The sequence below is a fragment of the Labeo rohita genome, chromosome 17 (assembly GCF_022985175.1).
Source record: "Labeo rohita strain BAU-BD-2019 chromosome 17, IGBB_LRoh.1.0, whole genome shotgun sequence".
NCBI classification, from domain to species: Eukaryota; Metazoa; Chordata; class Actinopteri; order Cypriniformes; family Cyprinidae; genus Labeo; species Labeo rohita.
Genome location: NC_066885.1, coordinates 7,360,711 through 7,383,210, shown reverse-complemented (window position 1 = coordinate 7,383,210; position 22,500 = coordinate 7,360,711). Strand labels below are relative to the sequence as shown.

General features: G+C 30.2%; 1 protein-coding gene across 1 annotated transcript in view; it reads left to right on the top strand.

The window, feature by feature from the left end:
* smyd3 (SET and MYND domain containing 3) overlaps positions 1 to 22,500 on the top strand; it is a 205,825-nt gene that overhangs the window by 13,953 nt on the left and 169,372 nt on the right. Inside the window, exons 2-4 of the mRNA XM_051133022.1 lie at positions 13,729 to 13,792; positions 16,345 to 16,452; positions 16,571 to 16,628. Coding sequence (XP_050988979.1) covers positions 13,729 to 13,792; positions 16,345 to 16,452; positions 16,571 to 16,628 — 230 coding nt within the window. The remainder of the gene's footprint in view (positions 1 to 13,728; positions 13,793 to 16,344; positions 16,453 to 16,570; positions 16,629 to 22,500) is intronic.

Below are 22,500 nucleotides of genomic sequence, written 5' to 3'. Positions count from 1 at the left end.
AAGTTTTCTGCGTGCGCAGCGTTTGCGCGTTGGAGATCAGATGCAAATTCCTTCCATAAATTCATGAATACATAATTTATCTATGCATTAGCCATAGCGGACAGGCGCATGTGATGAAAAGCCAGCCGTGAAACATTTGTGTAGCTGCTTCAGTCTAAATGTAAGATTGATTAGAGGCCGTAAACACAAAGCGTGACATGAAAGCTAAGCATGAAAGTTTAAGGCCCAGCTTGCTGATCGCAGTTAAATTACAGAAACCTCATGTTGCGCAATTGTTTTTCTCCTCTTTACTAAACCTGGTTGAACCACCTTTTATGGCAAATTAATGCTTGTATTTACTTCCCCTTTTTAGGGAGACATTGACAATAAAAATTACAAATTTTGGTTGCTGACAGGTGATATTTGTGTGTATATATATATATATATATATAGATTGTCCTGCTTTAATGCTACAAGTTAACATTTCTTTTTTTTCCTCCAGTTTCTTTTTTTTTTTTTTTTTTTTGTAGTTTTATCAAAAATTATTTTAATAAAAAATGTAGAAAAAGAGATAAATAAATACATAGAAAGATAATGGATGTGTTTATTACAGTTATTTATTTATATGCAGGAACATTTTTAATGATTTAAAAATACTTATATGAATGTTTCAACCTAAATAATGTAAATTAAAAATAAACCTAAAAATTATTTAAAAATCTTAAGAATCTGACAATAATAAGATAATCTTAAAAAAGCTAAATAAGATAAAGTTTATTATGTTTGACAATAATTAGATTTATTTATTTAAGAAGAATATTTATTTATTTGCTTATTTATTTGCGAAAAAATGTTTTTTTTTTAAAAATATTTATAGTAATGTTTCAACCTAAAGATTATAAATTAAAAAAAATAATTTATTTTTTAAATATTATTATTATTACATTTAGAATCTGTCCATTTTTAGCAATATTAAGATTTATGTATTTAAGAAAAAAATCTTTATATTCTTTACATAAAAAATCTAATATTTATAGGAATGTTTCAGCCTATTAAAAATAAAATTAAAAATAATGATTTGAAACAATATAATGATTTATTTATTTACATATTTACGTATTTATTTTATTTAATTACAGAAATAATATACATTAAAAATAAACCTAAAGACTATATGTTATATATTCACAATTGGGCTGTTTTTTTTTTAACAATATTAAGATTTATTTATTTATTTATTTATGTAACAAATTTCAAAATATTTAAAGGAACATTTCAACCTAAAAACTATAAATTTAAATATGAACCTAAATATTATAAAAATATTCAGAATCTGGCTATTTGTAACAATATTAAGGTTTATTTATTTAACAAAAAACAAATATATATTTATAAGAATGTTTCAACCTAAAAAATATAAATTAAAAAGAAACCTAAGTATTATTGTTAAAAAAAAAAATCAGCATCTGGCTTTTTTTTTTATAAATGAAATTAAGAGTTATTTATTTAACAAAAAAAAGAAGTAAATATTTATAGGAATGTTTCAACCTGAAAAATATAAATTAAAAATAAACCTGAAAAAAAAAAAAAATCAGAATCTGTCAGTTGTGTAGTTGCGGTTGTGTAAAAGCAATTGTGTATTGTTTTTTTTTTTCATTTATTTATTTAAGAATTAAATATGTATTTTTTAAGAATAAAACTAAAAACTAAAATCTGATTATTTTTTTTTTTGTCTGTCATGAGAGAGTACTATATTCATGTACTATGGTGTCTAAATTGTACTGTAAGACATTAATAGTATGCTATGGTATTTTCATTTATAATTTACATTATACTTTAATGGTGTTTATTTGACGCATTTTCTCAAGTCCTGGAGAACAGTTTCTTCTCTGGTCTCCCAGGCAGATGAGGATAATGCCATCGATCTGCTCTTTTGTCATGAATGACGTGTTGGATTACTTTCCAGTACCCCTTTTGAACTCAATTCAACAAGATGCACTAAGTGCCATGGCAACGAGACCAGTCATTGTATCGTGAGCAAATGCGTTTGTGAAAACATCCATCATGCTACTAAGAGCCTCTCGGAGAGCGCAAACCTGTGACCTTGAGCATCACGTTTGGGTCGTCCTGCATTTGTCCTCCTGCTGCAGAGCACCGCTGCTTGTGTTTTGTCCTTGCTTTGATTGGAAGTCAACAGGAAAATAAAACCTGTAGTTATCCTCAGCCTCGTAACTGTAGTGGTTTTGAGTGCGCTGGCTGTAAACGCTGCCCAGGTTTTCTTCAGCTGTCTGGAAAATATCACTCACACTTCTCCTGCTGAGGCACAAAAGCCTCTTCTGATTATGAGATTATGGGATGTGATCTTCCAGAGCGTTTAAACAGAAATGGTAGATTGCTTCTTGGTCAAGGCTGTGGTACATGAGACAGGTTCAAGAAGATATAAATGATTGTTCCAGCTACGTTTTTTTTTTTATTTTCACCTTTTTATTGTAGCAATTTATTGTACCATGACCTATTTATTAGTCACATTGGCTTAATATTTTTCACATATAAGATACCTTGGAATTTCTCTTACCTATATTAATTTTTTTTTTTAGGGCTGTTAAATGATTAATAATGATTTATCACATTCAAAATAAAAGTATGTTTACATACTATGTGTGTGTGCATTAATAGTAATAATATTTACGTTCCTTCTGAAATAAATAAATATTGTTAAAAACATTTTAACAATATTTTGGCTTATTTTTAATGTGTTATTTAGGTTGAAACATTCCTATAAAAAATTGTAATTCAATTGTAGATAAACAAACAAACAAATCTATCAACTAATGTTTATACTGTTAAAAATAGACAGATTCTGGGTATTTTTAAATAATATTTATGTTTATTTTTCATTTACATTATTTAGGTAAATGCTTAAATTTTTTTTTTAAAAAAATCTATTTCTTCTGAAATAAAAAAAAAAGAAAGAAAGAAAGAAAGAAAGAAAGTTAAAAATAGCCAGATTCTGGATATTTTAAAATAATATTTTGGCCTATTTTTAATTTATATTATTTAGGTTGAAACATTCCTATAAATATAAAAAAACCCCATTATATATATATATATATATAAAACAAATCGACCAATTCATGTTAAAACTGCTAAAAATAGACAGATTCTGGGTATTTTTAAATATTTATGTTTATTTTTTATTTATATTATTTAGGTTGAAACATTCCTGTAAATATTATTAAAATCTATTTCTTCTGAAATAAATAAATAAATAAATAAATAAATAAATAAATAAATATTATTAAAAATATTTTTTATTATTTTCAATATATATTATTTAGGTAAAAGCATTTCTGTAAATATTTTTAAAAATCTATTTCTTCTGAAATAAATAAATAAATAAATAATGTTAAAAATAGCCAGATTCTGGATATTTTTAAATAACTTTTCTGGTGACTAAACTAAAAATGTAATTAATTTAATTCAAATTTCATTCATTTAACATATTTAAGTTATTTAAATATAGTAAATGAATGAAATTTCAAAGTTATTTGAAATTTCATCCAAGTTATTTAATATATTTAATTTTTTTTAAAAAGCAACACAATAGTTACTTTCCCTGGTAATTAGTTACTTTTAATTAGTTACTTTTCTAGTAACTCTGTTACTAACTCAGTTACTATTTGTGAGAAGTAACTAGTAACTATAACTAATTACTTTTCAAAGTAACATTCCCAACACTGCCCACAACAACATTAAAATAGTGTAGATTAGTGTACAATGTTTTATATTTATTTTATAGTTATATTAAATTAGATTTTTTTTTTTTAAGTAACGCAATAGTTACTTTGCCTGGTAATTAGTTACTTTTATAATGATGTAACTCAGTTACTATTTGTGAGAAGTAACTAGTAACTATAACTAATTACTTTTTTAAAGGTACGTGCCCAACACTGATTATAATATACTTTAAAATATAATTTATTCCTGTGATACAAAGATGAATTTTCATCAGCCAGTTGCTGCCCAATGCTATTATCAGTGTTGAAAACAATTGCTTCTTAATTTTTGGAAACTGTGATAAAATGTTTTCAGTATTGTTTGATTAACAGAAGATTCAAAAGAACAGCATTTATTTGGAATAAAATATTATAAATGTCAATTTTGATCAATTTAATGCATCCTCGTAAAATAAAACTATGAATTTCTTTAAAAATAAAATCATACTGACTCCACACTTTTGAAGCCTAGCGTATATATAATATATAACGAACTCTTTACTCTGCTGTTATCCTGAGACCAGCCTCATATCAGCCAGGTTCTGTGGATCAAAGCTTGCAATAAACCAAATCAGAGCTGTCACAGCAAAATAAGAAGGGAAAAAGGAGCCAATAGCCACTAATCCTGGAAATGAGAAACCTGCTCAGGCACAACGAGCCACAAACAGGCTGAATAATTATCAGTTCCTCAGAGCTACTGGTGCTACAGCTTACAGCAGGAATTAATTACTCAAGCACTGAAGCAGATACACACACACACACACACACACACACAGAGGCTAACTGTGCCAGTGGTGTACCTGTGTAAGATTAGGTCAAGGCGCAAAAACAAAACTCCATCCCCTGAAATGCATGACAGGGAAGGATTTTGTCGGTGAGCTACCGTGGCTTTTAATTTGATATGGCATTTGATGTGGCATATTCATACATTCACAGCACTAATACGAGACTGTGACCTTTCCAGGCAGAAAATCATTAGTATCACCATCATAGTGTATAATCCTGTTTGTCACAACACACGAGGAGTGGTGTGAATTATTAGAGAAGACCTTCATTTGTTGTAACCACTGATTAAAAAGTAAATAAATCTCATAGGCTCCATGACTTTATGGCTTTAATTTTTCCTCGGTCCAGGGTCGCAGACACTCTGGGAATTACAGAGATGCCATTAGACTTGAGGGTTTTTGGTTGTAATCAAGCAAAACCTTCAACAACAAGCAAAAGAGGCTCTCGTCCTGTGATTACTGCCCCGAACAGACCGGCACAACCTCCTGTAAACCAATTAGCTTAATACCACATGTAAATCGCTCTAGAGGAACTCTAGATTTTTATTTCAAAGCTCTGTAATTATGCTAGCAGGATTGTGGTGCCCTAGTAAAAAAATTAACATTAACATATTTCCTAAAGGAAGTCCACTTCAAGAACAAAAATTGACAGATAATGTACCCACCCCTTGTCATCCAAGATGTTCATGTCTTTCTTTTTTCAGTCGTAAAGAAATTGTTTTTTGAGGGAAACATTTTTCTCCATATAATGGACTGCTATGGTGCCCCGATTTTGAACTTTTGAACTGCAGTTTAAATGCAGCTTCAAACAATCCCAAATGTGGTTGTAAACGATCCCAGCTGAGGAAGAAGGATCCTATCTAGCAAAACGATCTGTTATTTTCATAGACATAATACAATTTATATACTTTTTAATCAAATGCTTGTCTTGTTTCTAACTGTTTTTTTCTGGTTCATGACAGTTAGTGTATGTCGAAAAACTCCCATCTCACGTTCTCCCTCATTTTCAAAATCGTCCTATATCGCTGTTTTACCTTTTTTGTTAAGGGTGTGTGATCTTCTCTGCATTTTCACTTTGCAAAGACTGGGTCGTTACTTCTGCAGCGATGTAGGATGATTTTAAAATGATTTTTGAAGTTGAGGGAGAAGTATGTTGGGAGTATTTTGACATTCCCTAACTGTCTTGAGTCAGAATACACAGAGTTCAGGCAGAGTAAGACAAGATGAGTGTTTGAGATTAAAAAGTATTTAAATTGTATTTTTTTAATGGAAATAACCGATTGTTTCGCTAGGTAAGACCCTTCTTCCTCGGCTGGGATCATGTACAACCGCATTTGGGATTGTTTGAAGCCACATTTAATCTGCATTTTGGAAGTTCAAAATCGGGGCACCATAGCAGTCCATTATATGGAGAAAAATGCTAAAAATGTTTTCCTCGAAAGACAGAATTCCTTTACGGCTGGAGAAAGAAAGACATGAACATCTTGGATGACAAGGGGGTGAGTACATTATCTGTCATTTTTTGTTCTGGAAGTGGACGTCTCCTTTAAGACTTATTCTAGCTGATATAAACTTATTTTTACAATTTATTTGTAGTATTTCATTATTGCACAATGCAGATTTCTTAATATTATGTCTAAAATGTAAAATAGCCAAAAAAAACACAAAAAAAAAAACAATTAATATTTCTTTTATGCCAAGAATCATTAGGTTATTAAGTAAAGATCATGTTCCATGAAGATATTTTGTAAATTTCCTACTATAAATATATCAAAACTTTATTTTTGATTAGTAATATGCATTGCTAAGAACTACATTCAGACAACTTTAAAGGTTATTTTCTCAATATTTAGATTTTTTTTTTTTTTTGCACCTTCACATTCGAGATTTTCAAATAGTTGTATCTCGGCCAGTTATGAAAAGTTTATTTATTCAGCTTTAGATAATGTATAAAATCTCAATTTAAAAAAAATGACCATTATGACTGGTTTTGTGGTCCACATTTTTACAGTGCAGTGATTTGTTCCAACACTGGTTTTTATTGTATACTTAGTCAACTTGAAATGAAAATTCCAACATTATCTATTTTCTAAGTGGATGCTAAACATCTATTTGTATTTGGTTTTCTGTATTTGGTTGACCAGTGGTTTGGATGGCTCGCCATATGTATTAGATTTCTCTAATACATAAAATAAGTAAGCTTGACCAAAGTTCAGGGAAAAAGAGTTTATTGAAGAAAGTCATGTAGCATAGCCGTCTTCTAGATCTTAACCCGTGTAAGGGTTCGAAGCTTCTTCCTAGTTTCTTCCAAAGTTCTTCATAGCTTCTCCTTAGCTTCTGCATAGCTTCTACATAGCTTCTCCCCTAGTTCTGTCTGTAAGAGAAATGCTGTTCCTTTGTTATGCTAAATGTATGGACCATTTGGTTCACACCTTTACAGAGACAGTTCCTGTTGATTGCATCTGGGGCACAGTCACAATGTAAATTCATTTTTCTAAAATTGCACATAATCTTTCACCATTTTATTTAAATCCATATTACCAATGGATTCAAGTCCCTGCCATACATTTTTCCCCCTGATAACTCTGTGTGTCACGTGATAAACATCACAATCAAAAGAAAAGATCTCTTTCTACCACTGTTTCATTGCGACTTTAAAAGTATGTACTTTCCCATTATTAATAATTTACATGCTTTTAGTAGCACATAAAGTACAGTTATGCAAATTAGGACCAATTTCTCAATACAGTTTGCCATTTTATATGAATAATTTCTGTAAATATTCAATGCTTTAAAGAAAAAGCATGTTTTAACCACTACAGTAACAAATGTTACAAATGGATGTTGTTGATCAAAGTCACTTTATGCTATAAACATAACGTACTTCATGAGGTCTTTCTTTATGAAGTATAACCATTCTCTCGTTATTCTCTTCCATTTTCCCTTTTTTCCCTCTTAATTGAAGTACTAGTGAAGAAAGTGGCATTTATAGAGGTGTTATCTGACAGGCTTTGAAGAGCCAAAAGGCGTGTGTTTGTCCTGTGAAGGTAAACAGTCTAATTGGTCACTGAGAGTGTGTTTGTGGGTGAGCGAGTGTTCGTATCTCTTCTGTTAAAGGCTCAGATAGAGAGCTTTGTTTGTTTGTTTGCCTGTCTCTTCGTCCTCCTCTTCCTCTGGTGTTGACTGCTGCTCTGGTTCTGGTCCGGACACTCGTCTTTCTGTCTAATTATAGCTCTCGGTGTGTGAGGGGAAACAGGCAGGGAGTCGTTCGTTCCAGGATAGTTTTGTGTGTGGACATGGAAACCGAAAACGAATCATGTTGGATAATTTGCTGATTATGTTCCGATGCCATTTTTATGTGGAATTATTGTCAATTCTTAAAATTAAGAAAGCTTGTTTTGTGTTCGTCCGCATACAGAAATCCGATTAGGCATTAGCCGTAGGGATAATCTGATTTTTGATTCCCTGCGGACGCGGCTGCGATTCCGTTCCTCTGCTGGTTTTGATCTAAAGAGATCCGCCTCAGGATATTTGTCTGTTGTTAATGAAAAGTAAAATGTTTTTTCATTTCATGGTTTCATGTAAAATGAAGGACCGCTGGCCTGCTGATTTTTGAATGCTCTGAATGTGTGTCATTTTGAGCGTCTGTTTGCTGAAGTCAGGACGTCTGGCCACTGGAGCGCAGTGTTTCTCTACCACATATTGAGCTTTCAAATCCTGCTCTGCCAAACCTTAGGGAATAGGCTTTTGTTGGATTTTTGGCTTAAATGCACTTTTTGCATCACTTTTGCATGATTTCACTTATCAAGTCAGGAAGAAAATACAACTCCAAGAAAAAAAAAGTCCTGTTAATTACTTCTGCTTTTGTGTGCGATCACAAAAAATATGACTTAATAATATTTTGTTGTGAACAATCACTCCAATTAGTTCAGTGAAAAGTGAATAATTTGGTAATGTGGGTGTCATTTTAAAATAATTATATCTAAGATAAAATGCTTTAATAAAATTGATAAAATTGTATTGAATTTGTGTGAGCATTATTAGAGGGAAAATGATCTGATTCATAGTTTGTAAAATGATGAAGACAGTGGTTGTTTGATGACATATTTAAGGCATATTATTTTTTGACATTTTGTATCATTATTAAAGGTCTGGCTCTTTCCCGCTGCCTTGTACAGTCCGCACATATGGCAATTATTAAATTCCTGAACCTTGCCAAATTTGCATGGATATTAATCATGCCTTTATGAATCTGTAGATCAGACTCTGCTCTGCAGTATTTTGCCGTATTAGAGTGCTGTGTGAAAATGCTGCTTTTCTGGCCGGCTCTTATCAGTAGGGAAACACTTACTGTCTGTATCTCAGAATCAATACTCTGAGGAATCCAAGTGCCTGCTTTTATAGCAGATTTGAGTCAGGTCATTAAAAACTCGTAAGTTTTCTCAAATCCAGAAATAGCTGCACATTCAGCTCAGCGGTCAGCTATTTATTTGATTTTATTTATTTTTTTTTTTTTTTTTTAATTTTTTTTTTTTTTTTATTTTGATTTTAATATGATTGAGTTATTTTGTTACTTTATTTTAACAATCTTATTTTATTTTTTTATTTTATTTTAATAATACTTTTTTTCCTAAATCCAGATATAGATTATTATTTTGATCAGCATAATTGATTTATTTTGTTACTCTATTTTAATAATACTATTTCATTTGATCTTATTGCTATTGCTTTTTGTTACTTTATTTTAACAATCCTATTTTTTATATTTTAATAATAAATATTTTTTTTTATTTAAATAATACTTTCTCTACTTTTCCTAAATCCAGAAATAGATGCTTATTTTGATCAGTACTTAATTTAATTTAATTTAATTTAATTTAATTTTATTTTATTTTTTTTTTAGTTTATTTTGTTTTAATTTTGCTTTATTTAACTTGTCCAAAATCCAGAAATAGTTGTTCTTTCAGGTCAGTGGTATTTAATTTAATTTAATTTAATTTAATTTAATTTAATTTAATTTAATTTAATTTAATTTAATTTTATTTTATTTTATTTTATTTTATTTTATTTTATTTTATTTTATTTTATTTTAATACTTTAACATTTCCAAAATCCAGCAATAGTTGTTCTTTCAGGTCAGTGGTATTATTTTATTTTATTTTATTTTATTTTAATAATACTTTATTTAACTTTTCCCAAATCCAGTAATAGATGCTCATTCAGATCAAGAGTCTTATTTAATTAATTAATTAATTAATTTATTTATTTCTATTTTTTATTTTGCTACTTTATTATTTTGCTTTACCTTAATGTAGTCATACAACATTTTATTTTATTTCAAAAATACTACTTTATTTTAATAATAAAAATTTATTTTATTGTTTAACTTTTCCCAAATCCAGAAATAGCTGCACATTCTGACCAGCTTTTTGTTTTGTTGTTTTATCTGAGTTTCTGTGTGTCCAGTGTAGATCATGATGAGTTCTCTGTCTGTCATATCCTGTGTGCAGTAATGAGTGCAGCTTTATGGCCGCTGTGCTGCTGCAGGACTCTGGTGTTGTGCTGTGACTTACGGCCTGTGCTTTAGTTTTGGACAGCACCAGACTCTGTGTATTCCATTACGACCAATGACTCTTACCTTCTGAAGCATCAGCATTTTTCATAAGAGCCCACAGGCCCATGCTGGATACAATGCTTTCATTTCCAGTTGAAGCTAAGGTTTAGTATTTCTTATTATTTCATCATCTGCCTAGCTATTATTTCTTGCTTGTTAAGCTAACTGTACTTTCCTAAGAAATCACCCTCTAATTAAAGTTTTCACGCACTGTAGTAAAACTGTTTTAATACATTTCATAAACATGTAAATTTGGCAAAATGATGTTGACTCAAATTGATTTTTTTGAAGTTTAAAACAAACTTCAACATAGATTATTGAAAATACTAGTTCAGTCTTCAGAATGTCACATTTAATTCAATGTTTTACTTACTGTTTATTTGTATTTCTGAGTGAAACCTAGAACCATCAGTTCAGAATTGTAATGTAAGCCTAAATGATTTATTTTCATAATGTGACCTTGGCTTTGGCAATGCATCATTGTTGTTCTGATAACATCTTGAGTTCAGCGTGTTCCTCTTTGTTTGCGTCTCTGCACATTTTGTTTTTCTCATAATGTGATGCAGTTCTTTCTTTCAAAGTGAAATCAGCAGATACCCACAGGCATGGACGTCTGATCATGATAGTGCACAGCTCAGATTCCTCCACTCTTCTGGATCTCATAAGGGTTCTGGAGATCATGGCACGATGTTAGAAAGCATTCAATAATTTGTTTGTGGATGCCGCCACTGTAGTTTGTAGGGGGAAAAACTAAACATAAAATTTCTTAGTTTTCTTTTTCATTAAAGGTGCTGTATGTATTTTTTTTCACAGTATTAAAGTATAAAAATACTATAATGCATTTGCAGATATTTAGGAAACAGTGTCAAATATTTGTTTTTTTTCCAAAACACAGTGCTACAGCCAGTTATTCTACTATGAAATGTGCGTTCCGTGTTGATTTACGTGATTCCGCCCACTGCCAGTTTACCCAATTGGATTTCGATCCCCAAGGTTGCCAGTTGGTGGAAAATACAGCGTATTGCAGCCACTGAAGCCAGTAAACGAACTGAGTTAGAGATCACAGATTCTACCTGACCTGAAAATCCTCAGCATCCATCTAAAAAGCTCTATGATGAGAGACATATTAAACATGGATAAAACAATTCCTCTTTGGCTAAGCATGAGAGACAACGCTCTCTAATATTTTGAATTTGGACTGCAGTACCCATTTCAACTATATGCAATGTAATATATAATTTGTAATATATTTTAAAATGTAGTTTATTCCTGTGATGCAAAGTTGAATTTTTAGCGTCATTACTCGTCATTTTATTCTTTTTATTTCTTTTTTTTTTTTTTTTTTGTAATGTTTTTGAAAGTAGTCTCTTATGCTTACCAAAGCTGCATTTATTTGGTCAGAAACATAATATTTTTAAATATCATTTCAATTTAAATTATTTATTTTTTTGGTAATTTAATTTAATGTAACTTAATTTAATTTTTTAAAAAAATATTTGTTTATTTTATTTTATTTATTTATTTATTTTTTGTTATTGAAAGTAGTATCTTATGCTCACCAAAGCTGCATTTATTTGGTCAAAATTACAGTAAAACTGTAATATTTTTAAAATATTATTTCAATTTAAAATAACTGTTTTGTCATTTATTCCTGTGATGCAAAGCTAAATTTGTAGATTTTTTCTCCAGTTTGTAATTATTCTAATATGCTGATTTGCTGCTTAAGAAACATTTCTCATTATTATCTTTGCTGTGTTGCTTAATATGTTTTTGGAAACCACAAAAAAAAAAAAAAAAAAAAAAAAAAAAATCATAAAAGTATTGTTTATTTGAGATAGAAGTCTGTATAACATTATAAATGTCTTTACTGTCACTTTTGATCAATTTAATGCATCCTTGTTGAATAAGAGTGTTTATTTCTTAAAATAAACAAACAAACAAACTTACCTACCCTGAAATGCAAAACTGGGATTATTACACCCCGCGTCTAGGGTACGCTAAGGGCATAATAAAGAGAACGGTTGTGGTGCTGGATTCCCAAATCACTCCGGTCAGGGACCAAACAAGCACACCAGTTAATACAAAATTGTGATGTTTATTAGAGATTAGACGTGAAACATAGAGAGCATCTCTTCGGGGTGGCCACAGGCCAACATAACAAACAAAAGGAACCTAGAAAAGAAAAAAGAAAAACTAAATAACCTAATTACATTGGAAAAAATAAAATACAGCCAGCTTACCTAACTGCCTAACCAAAAACAAAGCCCAACAGATTTACACAAAAGAAAAAGGCAGGACACCCCTTTGCTCTGTTTCATGAGGTGTGCTATAACTTTCGCAAAGAGTAAAAGCTAACTTTTAGCCACAAAACATTAGTGTTAACATTGGTTTGGCCGCCGGACGGAGGAGGAATCCAGGAGCTCCGAACTCGAACACGTTCGCACCAACAATGAGCTCGCCGGCTTGCAACCGGCTTTCTTAAAATAGACCCCGCCTTAATCGAGCGACCAATAACACGCCAACACCCCAGCGTCATTCAACCTATGAGGAAAAAAAGAGAGAATAGAAGCAACACAGTGCAATGCAGGAGAATATCAAAAAGAAACGATCATTTTCATAACAGGGATCAAAAACCATCATATAAAAGAACACCATTAAACAGTATGTGATAGGACAATATCACACTAGTATTCATGTTGGCCTGCATAGAATAGACAATATGTATACACAGTAAAACCCACATTATATAGGAATGGGTCAGAGGGTCCATTCGTATAGAGCTCAGGCCCGCACTATAATTTGTGCCTGACACTCTTCAGTTTCTTTTAGGAGACTGACACTAAAAATCCCTCCAAAGTGATTTGTCAAGGGCCTGTTCAAAAATCAGACCACCTCCAGACACCAGCGTGGCAAGAAGATGAATCTGGTGGTACTTCTTACTAAACTCCCTATGATTACGTTCACTCAGGAAGAAGCAATATAGATAAGGGTGGAGGGAGTCAGACACGCACTTTTTAGTGTTTTGATCATTAACATCCATGGGAAACATCACAACATATGCAGCACTGGAAATGTTATGAATTGTTCAAATTCAATGCATTTATTTAGTTATTACTTGCTTCCTCCATGCATTTGGTTTGTTTGGTAGAAATGTTTAAAAAGACCTGTCACAATCAACAAAACTCTAACAAATAAAGCTGAGGAAAAAGTGTGTAATATGCATGACTCTTATGCATGCTTAAACACAACATTAGCTCATTAAACTCATTTATAAAGAGATAATTTGACATTTTATAGAGATACCTTGACCTTTTTGTGTTCTGTGCATCTGATCTCTGCATGTTAACCGCATTCCTCACTTGAAGCGGACATGTTATAGACTAAGCCTCAAAGCAAAGGTGGTCATTAGACCTGTACTTTAAAGCAAGTGATGTTTAGTCATGGCAGGAATGCTTCATTATAAGCCTTGTAAATCAAACCAGACTTTATCCTCTTCAGCCTGAGGATGTAGTTTCTTGAGAAATACACAAAGCGCTGAAGCTGATGGTAATTCTGTCTTATTTATCCTTAACAGAGGTGAAAGTCTGTCGAGATGTTCTCAATGTAAGACGGCCCGGTACTGCAGCGTTCAGTGTCAGGTAAGAGCTCTTCACATACTCATCAGAGAGCTTTACAGACGAGTTTATGATGAGATCTTATTTTGGTGGAAAGAGAACGTTCAGTTTTCCCATGTAAGGGTTTACACTTAAAGAAATGATTAGTGCTTTTGACAAATGCTGAAAGTGATGTACACTCACATGAAATGAATATTCCAGTCATATCGGCAACCTAGATAAAGTATTTTATTTTATTTTATTTTATTTTATTTTATTTTATTTTATTTTATTTTATTTTATTTTATTTTATTTTATTTTTAATAATAATAATTTATTATATTATAATTAGTATAACTATTCTATTATTAAATTATGATTGTTATATTCTGAATTTATTATTATGATGAATTATACATTTATCATTTTTTTTCTTAAATATATTTTTATTTTATTTTTTATTAATAATATTAATTTATTATAATTATTATGATAACTATTCTAATATATTATGATTGTTATATTATTGTGAATTTATTATTATTATGAATTTATTATTATTATTATTATTATTATTATTACTATTATTACTGTTATTATTCAAAATAATACATTTATAGTATTCTATTATTAGTAGTAATACATTTATAATATTATTTAATAACTTATTTGTGTTTTTTAATAATATAAATTTATTATATTATAATTATTATAACAACTATTTTAATATTATATTATAATTGTTATATTATTATGAATGTATTATTATTACAGTTATAATATTATTATTTAATAATATATTTTAAGATTATATTTTTATATATTAATAATATTAATTTATGGATAATATTAGTTTATTATAATATAACTATTGTAATATTATATTATGATTGTGATTTTATTATTAGTTTATTAAAATTAGTAATACATTTATAATATTGTTTAATAACATTTATTTAGTTAGTTTTTTATTTTTTATCAATATTAATTTATTATGTTATAATTGTAATATATCTATTCTAATATTGTATTATGAATGTTATATTATTATGAATTTATTATTATAATAAATGTATAATATTTTTCAATAATGTTTTATTATTTTATTTTATTTTATTTTATTTTATTTTATTTTATTTTATTTTATTTTATTTTATTTTATTTTATTTTATTTTATTTTATTTTATGTCTGTGCATGTGGCCTTGCACTATAAAAGCAGCTTAATAGAGCGGTTTATAATTGTAAAAAATTTCATGACAGAGAAAACTACTTACTGCTTTAATTTATTTTCGTATTTCTAATTTAGTTCCTCATTACTGACAGTTTACTAGAATAATTACTTGGACAATTTTGTGCATTGTTCAGTTAATTAAAAAAAAATATTTGACAAGCTACCCACAATTGTTTTTAATTATTTTGATATTATTTACATAGATGTTTTACTTTTTGAATAGACTGCATTCAATAGCACATTATTTGTAATACAACAATAATGTGGTATAGAAACTGTGTTCAGAAATCATGATTTCACACACAGAACATGACATAAGTTTTGCATTTAAAATACATAATATTAAAAACATCATAAATCAGTGACATCAAATTTATGTGCTATTAATATATAATATTTTTGCAGGTTTCTGAGGCAGATTGGAAAACTAGAGTGAAATTCAGATTTTTAATTGTCAAGCCTTTCTCCTATGGAATTTAGTACAGTCATTTTGCTTCATGTGGAATTTCACTGTCAATAAAAACTCTGTATAATGTCATTAAAATTCTCCAGTTTTTTTTTTGTTTTTTTTTGAGCCGGCAGTTATCGGAAACTCCTGCATGAGGTCCAGTGTGACTTTCCATCAGAAGTATTTGGTGCTTGGAGCCATACACCTGTGAAACACGTTCATTCACATGATTTTCCTTTTATTACTGTCTTTTAACCCTATAAAAGCCTGACATATGAAATATCAAATAGAAAAAATATGAGAAAACATTTGGTGCAGTTGCTTATTTATATGGCCAAAAAATAAAATGCAAATTTTAAGTTGATATTCACTGAAAAATTGCTCAAAATCTGTTTTTTCAGTCAATACCTTATTAAATATTGTTCTGTTCCTAATACAAAGCTATCGTTTCAGACGAGTCATAATGGCTACTTCTAGGACTGTGTCCATCCTTTTCCATTTTTGCATTGTTTAAAAGAACAACGTGAACACAGAAGAAATAAAGACATGCAGGTTTGGAAATACGTGAGGCGTAAATCATGTCAGAATTAATTTTTTGGGTGAAATATCTCTTTAAAGTGTCTGTCGCATGAAGTCTTTGCAGTTCAACAACATCCAGTCTCTCAAAACTAGACGCCATACTGCTTTAAAATAGCAAAGCTGTCATTGTCAAAGCAGTGCTGTTCTCTCCAGGCACTCTGGTTGTCAAGTTTGTCTTTGTCTTTCTTTAATTGTAGGGTGGCCTTTCATCATAATTCCCTCTAAAGGGAGACCTCACACAGAAAGCATGTTCTGATTGAACGTAGCTTCATCATATTTATTTGCTTGTGAAATCTTTTCTATTTATTCTCTGCTTTATCCTCATCTTCACCCTTCAGAAACAAGCATGGCCCGATCACAAGAGGGAATGCAAATGCCTCAAGCGCCTCCAGCCAAGAATCCCCACCGACTCTGTCCGGCTGGTTGCAAGGATCATTTTCAAACTGGTATGTGACATCAGAACACCTGCGGTATAAGGACCACTTCAGACACATTCAAAGTGTGTTTTGCATTTAAAACTGCCACAGGGCTTGACATTGCTACACCTCTTCTGTGTCTTTCCAGCTCAGCCAATCAGAAAGTGACCAAGAGGAGCTGTACTCGATAGTTGAACACCAGTCACGTAAGTTACTGTTTGTATTGTAATGTACCGACACAAAGCAAGTGGATGTTGCTATATTGTGTATTTTAGCATGACTGGAACACTGTGTTGACCAATCAGCATCCAGGACTGAATTAATAAGTAAAAATAACTGTATAATATATTTTTAATAAATTAATTTGTTTATTAAAAAAAAAAAGTATGTATGTGTGTATGTGTGTATATATATATATATATATATATATATATATATATATATATATATATATATATAAAATGTGCTTCTACGGCTACTTCAAATCTAGTTATATATGTAATATAATATAAATATTTTATATTATATATTATAATATAATAAAATAATTTTGTATTTTTTTTTTTTTTTTTGAAAATTATCTTAAACATCTTTAGTTTTACTTTTAATAAATTTATGTATTAAAAGTATTATATATAATATCAATGATATAACTATAAAAATATAAATATACATGTATATCCATATACATATAAAAAAAAAAAAAAATATATATATATATATATATATATATATACACACACACATACATACTGTATGTTTGTGTATTTATATATGCATAATAAATATACACAGTATACACACATATATTATGTCAACAAAAACGTTTATTTTGAATGTGATTAATCGTGATTATTTGTTTGACAACACTAAAATAAATAAATACAATTTAAAAATTAATTAAAATAAAATAAAAATTAATTTAAAAAATCAGAACACTGTAAATGTTCTGGAAAAACATCATACAAATTTTAATTTTTAATTACTAAACCTGGCTCTCCCCATTAACATAGCCATAGAAACTGCCATAGCATTAAAAAGGGTTAAAAAAAATAAGTAAGTAAATAAATAAATAAAATCTAAAAAATAAATTCAATAAAATAAAATAAAAATTAATAAAAAAATGTTCTGAAAAATAAAACGTCATTTTACAAATATCTTAATGTTGAAAATACATCTTAAAACCATTAAAACTATTTGACTTGCCTCTCAGTCTGGTTGAACTGGTTTTAGAGTGGTTTCGGGAAATTTTCAGCTGCTTAGACCAACTAGTCAACAAGTTAATCAACCAGCTAAACACTAGCTTGGCCAGTCTGGGAGACCACCTTAAACCAGCTTAGATTGTTTTGAGGAGTTTTCTGCAAGAAAATCTGCCAAGAAATGATCAGGATTTATGCCGATATTGCCCACAACCCCACTTTTGAAAAAGCTAAAAAATGTCAATTTTCGTATCAAAAATCATGACTTTTTTTCCTTTTAAAAAAGTTCTATACCAAATAAAAGGCTGTGTTGTTAATGGATGGCAGTAAAAAGCACTAACTTATCCTGAGAGCTTGAAAGATTAGATTTCCTATGATGGAAGGTGAATAAATGTCAGATCCTGGCAGGAGTTTATTGTACCATTATGAATTTTCCTCTCTTTCTTGGGTCAGACCCTCTGTGAAACCTACCCCGCGGCCCCCGGCTTTTCAAAAGTAATTGGCTATTTTGTCACAGAGAGCCTTGGACTTCTCTTTGGGCAGACTCTTTTCTATTCAGTCATAAGTAATGTGCAGCCATTAGAGAGGTAATCTCACTGATGGCCCTTATGGAAGCAGTCAGCGCCTTTCTGAACTTGTGAGACGCCACTCGCTCTCACCTCAAAGTGAAAGTCTCATCGACTCATGTATTGTTTCAGCTCCTTATTTTTGTGGCTGTGCCGATTTACATCGAGATTCATATGTAGACCCGTGGCTTTACACAAACAGAAAAGTGTTTCACTTTAACGCTTTCCTTCATATGTTTCAGTGGTCGAATAATGGGTTTTTCAGTGGCTTATTTATTTCAGTTTAATGGAAGCAAATGAGACATACCAAATTGCGGAAATTAAAGGAATCATTCATCCAAAAACTGAAACAACAAATTTTTACATCTATTATAAGACATTAATGTGATTACTTATTGTATGCTGCCATTTAAATTGTCAATTTGTGTTTTTATTGCACGTTCAGCAGAATGAAATTGACGCTTCCAGGGCAAATTATAGCAAAATACAAATGGACATTGTAGCCACTGTGGACTTTTATTAAATAAAATAATTTATTTGCAATTTAGAGCGTGTTAGAGAGACAGTTTATTCAGAAAATTAATTTCCATCGTAGCTCACACTACTGTTCAAATGGTAAGATTTGGTAAGAAATAAGGCTGTAATGCTTTCCAAGGCTGCATTTTTTTGATTGAAAATACAGTAAATATTTGTTATATTGTGAAATATAGAAATTTAGTCATTTGTAAGAAGTCAAGTTGTAGAAATATTTTACAATGTAATTTTTTCCTATGATGCAAAGCTGGAATTTTGCATTATTTTTTACACGATTCTTCAGAAATCATTTTAATATGGTGATTTGGTGCTTAAGAAACATTTCCTACTATTACCAATGTTGAAAATAGTTTTAATTAATAGTTTTTGATGCATTTTTAGGATACTTTGATGAATAGAAAAAATATTTATGCCTTTACTGTCACTTTTGAGCAATTTAATGCATCCTTGTTATATATATATATATATATATATATATATATATATATATATATATATATATATATATATATATATATATATATATATATATATATATATATTTATATTTAAGCTGACCTTAAACAAGTGTAGAATTAAATAAAAAATAATAATAATATATATGCACTACCAATCAAAAGTGTTTGGACAGTAAGATTTTTAATGTTTTTTAAAGAATTCTTTTCTGCTTACCAAGCCTGCATTTATTTGATCCAAAGTACAGAAAAATTAAAAGTAAAGCAAAATGAAAGTAAAATTTTGAAATACTTTTACTATTTAAAATAACTGTTTTCTATTTGAATATATTTTAAAATGAAAAGCTGAATTTTTAACATCATTACTCCAGTCACGTGATCCTTAAGAAATAATTCTAATATTCTGATTTGCTGCTCAAAAACATTGATTATTATTATTATGTTGAAAATAGCTGAGTAGATTTTTTTCAGGTTTCTTTGATTAATAGAAAGTTCAGTAAAAAAGCATTTATATCTTTTTTTTTTATATATATATTTTATTTAAAGCTTTTCACATTTTACAAAACAATCCCCCAGCCCATGCCAGCAAATCAAGGTAAAAAGAAAAAAAGAAAAAAAAAGGAAAAACATTTTACAATAAATAAACCCACAAATAGTACAATTCAATACATATACACCTCCATAAACATACACTGTTCATATTGTGTACTTATTTAAAAAAAAAAAAAAAAACACACACACACACACACCAATACCTACAAATCCCCAGTTATAGAAAAAAGCAATTGTTACACACTGCTATACTTTATCTACTTAACCACCCTAATTTAATTCAATTATCCTTGATAATCTTCCAAATATTCAAAGAAGGACTTCCAGATCTGTACAAATCTTTTTGGTTTACCTGCAATCTTGTATCGAATCTTTTCCATATGTAACACACTACTGAGCTCTGTAAGCCACGTCTCAAATTTAGGTGCAAACTCTTTATTCCACAACAACAAAATTGTCTTTTTTGCTATGGTCATCCCATATTGAACTGTTTGGATTTGATTGAAACTGTAGTTCTCTAAGAAAGGGGCCCAGCCTAATATTGCAACAAGAGGGTCATGAGGAAAATCAATCTTAAGTACCTTAAAGTAGAAACCAAAAACCTCAGTCCAAAATTTACACATTTTTGGGCAAAACCAAAATAAGTGAGCTAATGTACCCTCATTAGACTTGCATTTGATACACAGAGGTGACACAGAGGGATAAATACTATGTAATTTGGTGTGAGAGTAATGTAATCTATGGATAACTTTATATTGAATCAGCTGACAATTAGAATTAATGGAACAAGATCTAATACCTTTGAGGGCCTTGGTCCAGTTATCTTCTGAAATATCTAACCCCAAATCCTTTTCCCAAGACATTTTTAAGTATTGCATGGAGGGAACTCTAAAGTCATTAAAATATTCAACAAATTTAGAGATAAGGTCCTTTGAGTCAAGTTCAGAGGTCATACACAAAAAGCATTTATATCTTAAATAGAAATCTTTTGTAACATTGTAAATGTCTTTATCATCACTTTTTATCAATTTAAAGCATTCTTGCTAAATAAAAGTATTAATTAATTTCTATGACTCCCTTATACTGACTCCAAGCTTTTGAATGGTATAGTGTATAATGTTTATAATCTATACAAGTATAATAAATGCAGATAAATGCTGATCTTTGGATCTTTCTGTTCATCAAAGAATCTTGAAAAAAAATTTACTCAGCTGTTTTAAATATTGATAATAATAATAATAATAAAAAACATGTTTCTTGAACAGCAAATAAGCATATTAGAATGATTTCTGAAGGATCATGTGACACTGGAGTAATGATGCCAAAAATGTAGCTTTGATCACAGGAATAAATTACATTTTAAAATATATCCAAATAGAAAGCAGTTATTTTAAATAGTAAAAATATTTCACAATATTACTGCTTTTGCTGTACTTTGGATCAACTAAATGCAGACTTGATGAGCAAAACAGACTTCTTTAAAAAAAAACAAAAAAAAAACATTAAGAATCTGTTCAAAAACATCTCGATACTGCATTTTTAATTCAATGCAAGTGCAAATCAGATTTGGCAAAAAAAACTACTTTATTACTTTACATTTCTTTACATAAAGCATCATATGGCTTCAGAAACCTTATGTATGGCACAAGTCATATTGACTGTTTTTATGGTGCTTTTATAATGTATTTTTGAAGCTGAGAAGCCCTAGTGCCCATTCATATTCATTGTATAAAAAAGAGCAGATTGTATACTGCCAAAAATCTTTTTTTTTTTGTTCCACAGAAGTGTTTGGAACAACATAAAGATGTGTAAATGCTCACAAAATCTTCATTTTTGGCTGAACTGTCCCTTTAAGGAGACCAACACTTGTTTCAGGCTCATAATTCCACACACGTTCAACCTCTCATGCTCCTGAGAAGTGGGAAGTGTGTAGATCCGTCTGCCATCCAGCCTGTTATTTTCTTCTCAGGAGAGGTTTCAGACCCCACTGGCGCTCATTTACTGCCTGCTATTTGTTAATTTTTGTAATTGACAATCTGTCTATCATTTTCGCAAAATAAACCATGATTATCCAAAGAACAAATTTTAATCATTTCTGTTTGTCCAACAAGCCTAAGCATTGTTTTGGAGATACAATTTTTAGATAGATGATAAAAGGCACTACGTGTGGCGAAGACCTTCCAGATTTATGTATTGAATCTCTGGAGTTTTACTACTGTGTGTGTGTGTTTATGATGGTGAATGTGTGTGTGTGTGTGTGTGAGAGAGAGCGAGAGATACGAGGCGTGAGCTGCTGCCGCGGGTCAAGCGTTCGCTCTATCTGCCACAGCAGCAGTGAACACACTGAACTTCATTGATGGTGCGTTTGGAGGAAATGGATCAGAGCAGGAGGGTTAATGAAAAAGACCGTATGTTTGGCAAAGCTGACATAAATCACACATCCAGAGTTATATTTCCTAATACACACTGTCATGCTACAATCAAACGTCTTTCTTTCTAAACAACACTAAAGCCTCCTGTTTCGGATGTCAATTTTAGTGGTCCAGCCAGAAAATAAGAAGCTGTCTGAATGCTCACTGAAAAACTGCACTAATGAAACAAGCAGAAATGCTTTTTGATTTACCTTCATTGTCTAAACACACACTAACAGGTGAAAACAAACACACACCGACCTTTTATGCTCCTCTGGTTTCTTATAGTGCGTTTCAGCTCTTTTGTGCTTCATCCTCATAGATCATCATTAGTCTTTTTCACAGCCTGTGTTGATTCAGC